This window comes from Rana temporaria, chromosome 10, assembly GCF_905171775.1.
Source record: "Rana temporaria chromosome 10, aRanTem1.1, whole genome shotgun sequence".
Classification (NCBI taxonomy): Eukaryota; Metazoa; Chordata; class Amphibia; order Anura; family Ranidae; genus Rana; species Rana temporaria.
The window spans coordinates 94,324,071-94,336,580 of record NC_053498.1 but is presented as its reverse complement, the minus strand read 5'-3'; the positions used below and the strand labels follow the sequence as shown (position 1 = coordinate 94,336,580).

Below are 12,510 nucleotides of genomic sequence, written 5' to 3'. Positions count from 1 at the left end.
CAAATGCTCCCAATTCCTATACCTCAAACATTTTCCACTCCCTCCCTACCATTATTCCTAATACATTTTTTCACACATAAGAAACTTAAAAACTTCATCTGGAATGGGGGAAAAAAAAACAGTAGCATTTTCTTTACTGAATTCTAATAAAATAGGAGGAATGGGATTACCAGAAGTGAAAAAAATACTATTACGCCTCACTACTAGACCAAATGAAACACTGGTTTTCCTCTTCGGAGGATAAATTATGGACAAATATTAAAAGAGAAGCAACATTAGGAGGTCATGTGAACGCTCTTTCTATGGCTAGCTAATCAACATACCCAATCTAATCAGTATTAACCACTTAACCACTTGCTGACGGCCGTACGACTTTGTACGGCCTCAGCGCCGCTCCCAATCTCTAACAGGCCGTCTTTTTACGGCCTCCCCTTTGCACGTTCCCCGCGCGCGCTCCCGAGCGCGCAGCGGGGAACTGCTGTGCTGGCCGTGTCCCTCGGACACAGCCAGTCACAGATCGCCGTGAACGGCCAATCGGAGCGGCCGTTTCCTAGGCGATCTGTGCGGCCAATGAGAGATGATCTCATATGTTTACATATGAGATCATCTCTCATTCCCGGCTCTCGCAGACAGCGGTGCTGTCAGGGGAGAGAGGAGACGGATCTGTGTCTCTTGTACATAGAGATACAGATCGGTCACCCCCCCCCAGTCACCCCCCCTCCCCCACAGTTAGAACACTAATTAGGGTACACATTTAACCCCTTCCTCACCCCCTAGTGTTAACCCCTTCCCTGCCAGTCACATTTATACAGTAATTAGTGCATATTTATAGCACTGATTGCAGTAGAAATGTGAATGGCGCCAAAAATGTGTCAAAAGTGTCCGATGTGTCCCCATAAACGTCGCAGTCCAATAAAAGTCGCAGATCGCCGCCATTTCTAGTAAAAAAAAAAGCATTTATACAGTAATTAGTGCATATTTATAGCACTGATTGCAGTATAAATGTGAATGGCGCCAAAAATGTGTCAAAAGTGTCCGATGTGTCCGCCATAACGTCGCAGTCCCAATAAAAATCGCAGATCGCCGCCATTCACATTTATACAGTAATTAGTGCATATTTATAGCACTGATCGCAGTATAAATGTGAATGGCGCCAAAAATGTGTCAAAAGTGTCCGATGTGTCCACCATAACGTCGCAGTCCCAATAAAAATCGCAGATCGCCGCCATTTCTAGTAAAACAAAAAAAAAAAAAAATAATAATTCTGTCCCTTATTTTGTAGGCGCTATAACTTTTGCGCAAACCAGTGCTTATTGCGTTTTTTTTTTTTTTTTACTAAAAAGATGTAGAATACGAATCGGCCTAGACTGAGGATAAAAAAAAAAACGTAAAAAAAAAATTGAGCTATTTATTATAGCAACAAAGTAAAAATATTTATTTTTTTTTCAAAATTGTCGCTCTATTTTGTTTATAGCGTCAAAAATAAAAACCGCAGAGGTGATCAAATACCACCAAAAGAAAGCTCTATTTGTGGGGAAAAAAAGGACGTAATTTTGTTTGGGAGCCACGTCGCACGACCGCGCAATTGTCAGTTAAAGCGACGCAGTGCCGAATCGCAAAAAGTCCTCTGGTCAGGAAGGGGTTTAAGTGCTTAGTAAGGAAGTGGTTAAGGACCCGCTCACGACTATCTACGTCCTGTTTTTAAAGATTGATATCTCGGTAACGGCAGCAGCTGCTGCCACAACCGAGATATCCATCTTTTCCTTGAGCGGTCCTGTAAACGATAAAGGTGGTCTCAGCGGCGGATTCGCCGCGAGATACTGTTATCGGCGGCGGGAGAGGCCCCCTCCCTCCGCCGCTTACCGGAGCCATCGGTAGCGGCGGAGGCGATCGGGTTCTGTCCCCTGCTCGGCTGGGATACAAGTGAGGGCAAGATGGCCCCCACCCGTCCCCATAGCAGGGCGGAAGTGACGTCAAAACGTCACTTCCGCCCATGCTTCTTAAAGCAATATTTTCTTGTTGTCATTTTTTCAAATGACATTTATTTTTTGCATTTAACTCTAAATATGAGATCCGAGGTCTTTTTGACCCCAGATCTCATATTTAAGAGGACCTGTCATGCTTTTTTCTATTACAAGGGATGCCCCGTCCCGATGAGCTTGCGCGCAGAAGCGAACGCATACGTGAGTAGCGCCCGCATATTAAAACGGTGTTCAAACCACACAAGTGAGGTATCAGTGCGATCGTTGGTGCGAGAGCAACAATTCTAGCCCTAGACCTTCTCTGTAGCTCAAAAGATGCAACCTATAGAATTTTTTAAACGTCGTCTATGGAGATTTTTAAGGGTAAAAGTTTGACACCATTCCACGAGCGGGTGAAATTTGAAGCGTGACATGTTGGTATCATTTTATTGGCGTAACTTTATCTTTCACAATATATAAAAAAATTGGGCTAACTTTACTGTTGTCTTATTTTTTAATTAAAAAAAGTGATTTTTTTCCAAAAAAAAGTGCGCTTGTAAGACCGCTGCGCAAATACGGTGTGACAAAAAGTATTTCAATGACCGCCATTTTATTCTCTAGGGTGTTAGAAAACAATATATATAATGTTTGGGGTGGTTTTAAGTAATTTTCTAGCAAAAAATGTAGAAAAAGTTCTAGACTAAAAAAACTTCATTCCCCACAACAATCCCGACCACTATTTGGCAATACTTAAACTATAAAGACCAGAGAGTAAGAGGTATCTCATCATTTTACGACTTCCTCACCGCATTCCCCCCACAGACTACAAAAACCCCCATATGCTTAAGTGGGGAAAAGGATCTCACTCAGGAAAGCAATTTCAATATTCAGGAAAGCTTCCTCTTGTACTGATCGCTGGGATAACTCACAATAAAACCTAAAACAGATGGTATTTTGACGCCATATAGGCTATCAGATATACCCCAAGCTTCACCGGTCTGTTGGAGATGTAATGATCAAATAGGAAATCTTCACCATACCCTATGGAGTTGTAAAAATAATAGGATTTTTTGTACTCACCGTAAAATCCTGGGACAGACACAGCTCCTTAAATCTTGACAAGTGGGTTATGTTCCCTGTTTACAGGAGAGGAATAGGCATGTTAGATAATTAAATACATGTTACATTAACAGAGTTGAATAGCCCCCGCCCAGGAGGCGGTCCCCTCCAGACATAACCCTCCTCACTGCAGCGTGCAGCCTCAGTTCGTAACAAGCAGTACAAACCTAAAAAAGGAGGGGTGGGTGCTGTGTCCGTCCATGGACTCAGAGAAAAGGATTTTAAGGTGAGTACAAAAAATCCTATTTTCTCTTATCGTCCATGGACAGACACAGCTCCTTAAATCTTGACACGTGGGACGTCCCCAAGCAGTGTCAAAAACTAGGGGTGGGAAATATATCAGTAAAACAAATTTTAACTTCACCCCAAAACAAGCAGAGCTCCTCAACGGAGAAGGTGCAACTTTAAACAGCCGCCGGCAAAAACTAGCGTCCGAAAAAAGCATCAGAAGATGCACTCACAGCAACCATGTAAATTCTGGAAAAAGCGTGAATGGACAAGCAACTCGTCGCCTCGCACACCTGTGAGACTGACGCATGATGTCGGAGAAAAAAACCAGGAAGCACCAATTGCCCTAATCGAAAGTGCTGTGACCGGAAAGGGAGGCCCGCCCCTTAAGAGCATAGGCCTGTATGACAGCCTGCCTGATCCACCGAGAAATGGTGGTCGACGAGACCGCCAGGCCCTTTTGTGGACCAGACGACACAAAAGACAGTTAGAACTCCGAAACTGAGCCGTAGCAGACTGGTACACCCGCAAAGTGCGTACCATGCCTAAAGTATGAAAGGCAACCTCCGTAGGATGCGCCGGCCGAGGACAGAAGGATGGAAGAACAATGTCCTTATTGTGGCGAAAGGCCGAAACCACCTTCGGAAGAAGGGAAGGTCGCGGGCGCACCACCACCTAAACCTTATGGAGGATCAAGAATGGCGGCTTGCATGACAAGACCGCCAAATCAAAAACCCCTCTAACAGAGGTAAAAGCCACTAAAGGGGCCACCTTCTGAGATAGTATCAAGAGAAAATCTCTCTGATGTTTCCAAAAGGAAGATTCCTGAAGAACCGAGAGCACCAGAGTCAAAACTCATAGGGGAAGAGATGGGCCAAAAGGGGAAAGTATATGACAAACCCCCTGAACACAAAAACGGACCCACCAGGGAACGGGCCGCAAAAAGGCCACTGAAAGAACACAGCCAAGGCTGAAATCTGCCCCCCAAATGGTGCGTTAAGCAATTTTTAGATCCACTCCAAGCTGTAAAAACAGCAGGACCCTGGACACCGAGTACGTCCGTGGACGTCACTCCATCCCTTCGCACCAAGAGATGTAGGCCTGCCAGGTGTGACGGTAGATCCTCCGGAAGAAGACTACCGTGCCCTCAGCATTGTTGAGATGACCGAGTCGGACAGACCCCGGTCACTTAAAGTCTGGCTTCCAATAGCCATGTTGAGCAAGTCAGTGACTGTACAACAGGAGGAAGTATGGGACCTCGAGACAGAGGGACCTCCCGCCCTGGCAACCGCCAGGGTACCTCCGCTACCAGGTGCCCGATATCGGCATACCAAGGACGCAGGGTCAATCTAGAGCGATTAGAATCGGGATCTCCTCAGTCTCCACTCTGTGGAGCAGTCGAGGAAGCAACTATAATAGAGGAACGGCAAAAAGTCGCCGATACAGACCCCACAGGGCCACCAGCGTGACTTGCACGTCTGTACCAGATCAATAGACCTGGCCACTAACTTCGACACCCTTGTGGTGAAGACGAGCGGCCAGGAGATCCATGCCCTGTGAGGCTCACCTCCTGCAAGGGAGCCGAAACACCAAGCACAAAGACCAGTCGCCCTGGTCCAGCATCTGCGACTCCAGTAGTCTGCCTGCCAGTATACCCGATGGTAGACCGAAGCCACGGCCGTGTCGTTGGCCGGCTGAAAACAGATCGGACGACCTTGCAACCTCCTCGACCACGAGGAGAAGCATAGCCTAATCACCTAAAATAGTAGGACAATGAACTGTAGACAGCACCTGGTATTCCCAGGCGGTCCCCCACCCAGGCACTAGCCAGGTCTGACCCTGGGTAGCTACTGAGACCAGACGAGAGCGGGAGGTGTGGCCGTAGGTGCACGCAAGTCCAGCGACTCAGGGCCGACTGGACCCCCCAGGTTCACAACCCGTGAGGCTGGCATCCGTCGTAAACACCAACCATTGGAAGGAAGAAACAACTTCCCGGACCGAAGAGTCGGGGATCTCCGTCACCAACTCAAAGAGACTCCGACTAGGTGGCGCACCGGAATCTGATGATTTCAGAGAAAAGAGATTTTTACCACCTGGACAGTATTTTCCTTGGAAAACCCGAGTGTGGAACTGGGCATACAGTACCGCCTCGAAGAAGGCTACCCGCAGGCCCTGGACCAGCAGGCGCTCGGAGAGAAGACAGATTGCGTGATGCCAATACCTTCACCGCAGACTGAAGAGTCTGCAATTTCTCCAGGGGAAGAAGGACCTTTGCCACCGAGGAGTCCGGATCAACCCTAGATACTCCAACACTGAGTCGGAACTTAGCATGCCCAGGATTTGAACCCTGGGTCGCACACATGGAGGGCAGGCTTGCTGCCACTGAGCTACACCTTCTGGCCTAAACATTTAACACCCACCCGAATCTTCAGAGGGTCTGAATGGGAATAACACATCCACTAGGTCTGAGACAGAAGCTGCTCTCAGAAGAAAGTCGTCCAAGTAGCCAATGAGACAAAGCCTCGCTGTCCCAACAAAGTTAGGATAAGTGAGAGCTCCCAGCTGAAAACCCATGGTGCTGACGCCAGATCAAAAGGGAGGGCCACAGGCTGACCTGACAGAGACCCTCTCTCATCACGAAGCACAGAAAAAAAAACACTGACAAATTCGCAAAACAGGACATGCATGTATGCAACCCCTGATGTCCGAGAACGGCAGGACGTCCCCCGGATGGAGCGCAGCTACCACTGAACGAATGGATCCCATGCGGAACTACCCGACGTTCACAAAAGGTAGGCCAATAGAAAACCCCAAACCTCTCGTCCTGCAGGGAAAGGGAAAATTACCCCGCAGGTTAGCAAGTCCCACACTGCCCAAGGCAGACCAACGGGATAGGAGAGGAAGACACGAGGAAAGAACTTTGTTCTGTGGATAGGAGGAAACCCTATCTAGTACTCCAAAGAGACCACCTTGCAGACCAACTGGTCGGAGAGCAGGGAGGTTTCACCGAATTGTGAACCTGCAAGCCGCCCCTCCCACCTAGAGACAGGGAGGGAAGGCTACATACATTGGCAGGATTTGGGTGCTGGCGTGATCGGCTTACACACCCAGGGACGGATTAGTACCCCAGCTGGGCCTTTGACGGCCTGGGAGGGTTGCCTCTAAATAATACACGCACATAGTGTGTATGAATATTATGTAGGTGTATGCACACATGCCTTTGGAGGAAACCGGAGTACCTGGTGGAACCCATGCAGACACAGGGAGCGACAATGCAAGCTCCAGGCAGATGGGCGTCAGTGTCCGGATTCGAACCAATGACTCTCTTGCTGCCAAGTAATGGAGTTAACCACTACACCTCTGTGTGCATAAAACCATTCTGAAACAGAAGCCTTGGATAACAAGGGCGCAGCATTCAATGAAGCATCACAGACCTATGAGGCCCTGGACCAGCTGGTCCGCTAGCCTAATAACTTCAGGAGAGAGTCGGTGCTCCTCCACTGTCTGGTGCAAAATGCTAACCCTGTGAGTTGTATACAGCATTAGGGGTCAGGACTACCCCCAGAGTAGTGGCCACAATAGGCCGCGAGACAGACCTGGAACGGGGTCAGTATTTCGGATCTTCTATCAGTCAGATCCATACAAGCGGGGGTTCCCGAAATAGGGAGAGTGGTCACCTATCCAAGATGGCCGCCGAGCATTCAGATCGCGGCCACAGGAAAATGGCTGACCGCAATGTAAGCTGCGCCATCGCGCGGCTACGACAAAGTGGCCAACAATGGAAGTTTTCAATGTAATTGAAAAACCTCCCATAAAATGGCGCCAGCGCCATACATGACACCCGGGGGGTCCACCACCGGAGAAGAAGCCTCTCCTCAAAGGGGCACTGAACCGCCCGGCGGTGAGGGACTATAAAAGCCCTCAGCGGCTGTTCTCATTCCGCCTCTTAGAAATAATCAAAGAAGGGCACAGAAGGAAAAAACCTACACAGAGCGGTCCGATTTGTGTGATACAAAAAAGACCGAGCCCTCGGCAGAAACCCAGCTGCACTATCCAGCTTAAGAGAGTCCCTTGCAGCAGTGAGAAGCACACCCATAAATGCCTTATCCTGCTTGCTTTTTTTTTTTTTTACTACCCAGGTACCTGGCTCCAGAACAGAGCATTCCTCAGGGGATAATGGGGGAAGGGGGCACTCTTTTACCGCCCGTCCGCAGTCCACCCCCACCCTGGCACAAACGTGTCCAGGACTAATAATAAAACCTCTGTGGGAATTCCAGGGGCTAACACCTGCTGCCACCACCAGCATGTTGGGGAAGGACCCAGATACTGACTCCAAATAATATTATTTACATTCTCAGATTCTCAGAAGAGTTACGCCGGTGTAATTCGAATTTCCCGCCGGCGTATCATTGTTTTGTATTCACAAAACAAGATACGCCGGATTTAGGCTAGGATCCGACTGGTGTAAATCACTTACACCGTTGGATCCTAAATGCAATACAACGCCGACCGCTAGGTGGCGTTTACGTTCAGGTCTCATTTGTTTATGCAAATGAGCCTGATACGCCGATTCCCGAACGAATTTGCGTCGCGTAGCCGTCGCTTACGTCGTTTGCGTAAGCGTAAGGTTACCCCTGCTATATGAGGGGTAACCTTACGCCAGTCCACCATGTTAAGTATGGCGTCGGGTCCGCGTCGTCTTTTCCCATCGGGTACGTCGTTTTCCCAAGTCGTTCTTGAATACGACTTTACGTCAATGACGCACACGACGGCGTCATTGACGTTTTCTGTCGAGAACTGGAGCATGCGCACTGGGCTATTTTAAGCCCGGCGCATGCGCAGTTCGATCGGCACGGGGGCGCGCTTAATTTAAATACAAGCCGCCCCCTTTGAATTACGCGGGGATAGGCCGGGGCATTTACACCACCGCAAATTACGGAGCAAGTGCTTTGCGAATACGGCACTTGCTCCAGTAAGTTGCGGTGGCGTAGTGTAAATGACTTACACTACGCTGGCGGCGTATCTACGAGAATCTGTGTATGTATAATATGCACACCTGTCCTTACAAATAAACAAAAGCTCCTAGAGCCCTCTTTTCAGGGCCTCTCACCCACTTGCTGCGCTGATCAGGGGTACCCAGGAGACTCACCTCAGGAGGAGACTGCCCAGCGCTGCTGTCTGCTCTCAGCACACAGTGTGTGAGAGGAAAAGAACCGTGAGGTAACTGTGCGGCATCTGCAGGGACCTGTGTACCAAATGGCTGCAAAATACAGCGTTTAAACAGGAAAAGCCTCTTAGGGCTTTTTAACAGTGAAAAAACCCTCACAGGAAAGCCCAATACAACCTGCAAGCCGCCCCAGATAACACATTCCCATCAGGAAGGCCCCCTCCCCCCTGACAGCAGCAATGTTAGCAATGCAGCAAGGGAAAATAAGCAGGGAAGGGAGGAGAGGACCCCCGAACCCCAGGAATGCCCAGCCATACCAACCCACCGAAGCGGGAGGGACCGCACTTACCCGTCCGAACGAGGACTCGCTGACGCATTCTTGACAGAACTACAACCTCAATGGAGGTAGCTGTCGGCCCGGTCCACTGTGAGTGAGACAACACCACAGCCCAGTCATATGTGGACTTTGGAGCAAAGCTCACCGGCCACCCCAGGATTCATGGGGTATGGCGTGGCAGACCCAGCCTCTTTGCAAAGGTGTGCCCATGCTTGCTGGGCGGACTGAGTAGACTACAAGGATCTATATTATTCAGCCTGTCTCTCAGCCGACAGTTGAAAGAAGATTCTTCAAGAAAAAGTAAAATAATATAAAATTTCTCCTCAGGGCGCTGGGCCCAAAGGGAGCCATACGTCCTTCTCCTTGCTAGGCAGAACGAAACGGAGGCTGCATGCTGCAGTGAGGAGGGTTATGTCTGGAGGGACCACCCCCTGGGCAGGGCTGATCAACTGTTACTGTTACTGTGATGTAACATGTATTTAATTATCTAACATGTTTCTGCCTAGTCCTCTCCTGTAAACAGGGAACATAACCCACTTGTCAAGATTTAAGGAGCTGTGTCTGTCCATGGACGATAAGAGAAATACAGTTTCTGGAATATTGTTTTTAGCTTTTTTAGCAGATCTCACTTCTGCCATGGCCCTCCTAGGAATAAACCTTGACATATGCCCTATAATATATAGAACAATAGTAGCCCATACACTTATAGCAGCCAGAATCACAATATGCAGTCTATGGAAATTCTCTGAGGCTCCGAACTTAACCAATGTTATAGTTAGACTGAATATTCAAGCTCAAAATGAACTGATGTTGGCATACAAAACTACACTACAACTAACTTTTAAAAAAAATGGCAAATTGGATGGACCACCCTAGAGCTTCTAATTATCTAAACAACTAACTTGTAATTCTATAGTTACCTACCTTAAGTATAGTTACCGTAAGTAGAAAATGCATCTTCAATAATGAAAACACCACCAGGTTGACTGGTCAGCTTGCCACTGGCAAGTCATTAACTATATGCTGCTAGCAATCATAAATGGTTAAACTATATTAGGTCTACTTGTTTTAACTTTTTTTTTTATATTCTTACCCCTTTGACGACGACGTAACACATGTCTGTGACCCCAATGCACTGGGCTTTTTTCCCATGGGCCACATTTATGCGTATCTCCGTTTGTTCTCGGAGTGCGATGTGTGGCGTACTCCAAGCATCTCACCGAGAGCCAGGGGGCCCTTTACTAACGATTAAGACCTGGAACTACCAATTCTGGGTCACCCAATCGCTGTGGTAGCCTCTGATTGGCTACCACAGTGATCAGTCACTGTAAAGTGCCTGTATTGCGCCAAGGCCAATTTTTAGCTTTCAGTGCTGTTGCACTTTAAATGACAATTGCACGGTCATGCAACACTGTACCCATATGACATTTTTATCATTTTCGACATAAGAGATTTTTTTGCTGTTATTTAATAACCAATGGATTATATTTTGCAAAACCAGTGAAAAAAGGTAGAACCTTTTGAAAAAAAAACTAAACAATTCTGTTACACAATTTTGCAAATAAGCTATTTTTCTCATTCACTGATGTGCGAGGCACTAATTAGCCTGCACTGATGGACACGGATATGATGCATGGATAGGCTGCACTGATGAACATGGATAATCAAGGCACTGGTGATCAATGCCCCTATTAGTGTGAATGTACCCTGTCATAGGAAACCTGTTATCAACTTTCTTTTCCTCAGACATTGACAGTGCTGAGGGAAAGCAAATGCCGATAACCGGCATTTGTTTATATGGGATCAGCAGTGATTGGAAACAGCTGATCACATGGTAAAGAGCCAACATCTTTGATTCGTTACGCTGATCGGTGATGCGCTTTGACGAAGGGACACTGATCGCCTTGCTGCATCATATGAGCTGTTGACTTGCTTGGTAAAACAATATTTAGGATTTGGATCCATCCGGCTTGGGTGTTTTTCACACTATCAACACTTTTTTTTTTGCACAAAAAAGGAGAGTGAACTGTTATAAACTTTGCTTTGTGGATTACTTATTTTACCAGAAAGAAAGTCACCGCTCCAGGTGGGTCTACTATATGGTCACACACTGTTACAGGATTCCAAGGGTGCTGGCGGTGCACTAGGCGAGCATAAAAGACAGATGAAGGATGGATGGCCGCACTCCAAAAACCGTACAGGTTGTCTTTTATTAAATGAACAGCAAATACATCACCAGATCAAAACAACAGGAACAGGGGAACAGCCGACGTTTCGCATAAAATCAGTGCTTATTCATGGCTTTTTTTTTTTTTTGCACAGAAAAGGAGAGTGAACCGTTATAAACTTTGCTTTGTGGATTACTTATTTTACCACTTTTAGTTTAGGGTTTATTAGTTTGGAAAGTGTGGCCATCCCTTAAATCTACAGAATATATGGTTGATGGTCTATTAGGCGATTTGTCAATAGTGAGCAGTAGTTACTGTACCAGTATTAAAACATTTTTTTGGGGGGGGTTTGTCATTAAAAGTATTTGTATCACCATCAGTGCGGGTACATACAGCTTGTAGTCCAGAGCTCCCCATAGGTATAACTATTATTATTTTAAGTCACCCCCACTCAGTCTAAAGGTGCAATTATACTTAAGCCTATCTTTTTCTAACGCTATGCCAAACCTCCTGCCATTTAACTCTCAAATCCTCAAAAACTCAGCTGTTTTGGCATTTAACAGTTGAATGAGAGGGAGCGGGGATTAACAGAAGGGAACACAGCTTAATCTGAATTTAAAGAGAATTCAAGACCTTTGTACAGCTTGTGCTGTGGAGTTCATCATCATTGGCAGTTTTAAGATGAGGTTATCTTTAACTAGTACCTCCTGATGTTTCTGGTGTAGACTCAGTATTGGAAGGATTTGTACCATCTCCACCACCAGAATCTTCTTCCTCTTCATCAGAGTCTCGACTGTCTTCACTATCTGTGCTTCCACAGCTCCTAAAGAAATAAATTAGGTTTTCTTTTAAAAAAAAGCAGCAGGAGATAGTAAATGTTTTTAAAAAAATTGAATTATTACACGAAAGATAGGAATTTTTTGTCATACTTACCTGTAAAATCATTTTCTTTGAGTACATCATGGGACGCAGAGTCAGGCTAATATGCATTACCTGCTGGGACGTCCCAGAGGAATAGCCTTGAGGGGAGGGAGACACCCTGCCAAAATAATAATAGCTATCAGAACTTTATACGGCAACCTGCAGTACACTGCTGCAGAAAGCCGAAATCCTCGGCTACTCGAACATTCACTTGATGACATTTTGTGAACGTATGCACTGAAGACCAGGTAGCAGCCTTACAAATCTGAGTCTGATTCTCGGATCTCCACAGATCTAGACAAATATACCTCGACTGCCCGGACAACGTCCAAAGAATGCAGTAGTCTCTTCTGCTGAACGAGGCATCGTGGTGAAGGATCAAATATGGCTCCTTGCACAAAAGGGCCGCCAACTCCGACACCCTTCTAGCCGAGGTGATAGCTATCAGGAAGGCCAGCTTGCGTGACAGCAAGTCTAATCGAATTTCCTTAATAGGTTCAAATGGTTGCTTCTGTAATACAGACAGCACCAGATTCAAGTCCCAGAGACACAGGTGACCTAATGGGGGGGATGCAAACGAGTTGCCCCCTGCATAAAGGTTTGGATCAG

The 12,510-nt window shown here is 46.9% G+C and overlaps 1 protein-coding gene across 2 annotated transcripts in view; it reads right to left on the bottom strand.

The window, feature by feature from the left end:
* Positions 1 to 12,510, bottom strand: part of PPP6R1 (protein phosphatase 6 regulatory subunit 1) — a 176,625-nt gene that overhangs the window by 18,662 nt on the left and 145,453 nt on the right. For both annotated transcript variants that reach the window (XM_040325727.1, XM_040325728.1), the window contains one exon: positions 11,685 to 11,803. In XM_040325727.1, the coding sequence (XP_040181661.1) occupies positions 11,685 to 11,803 (119 nt within the window). The remainder of the gene's footprint in view (positions 1 to 11,684; positions 11,804 to 12,510) is intronic.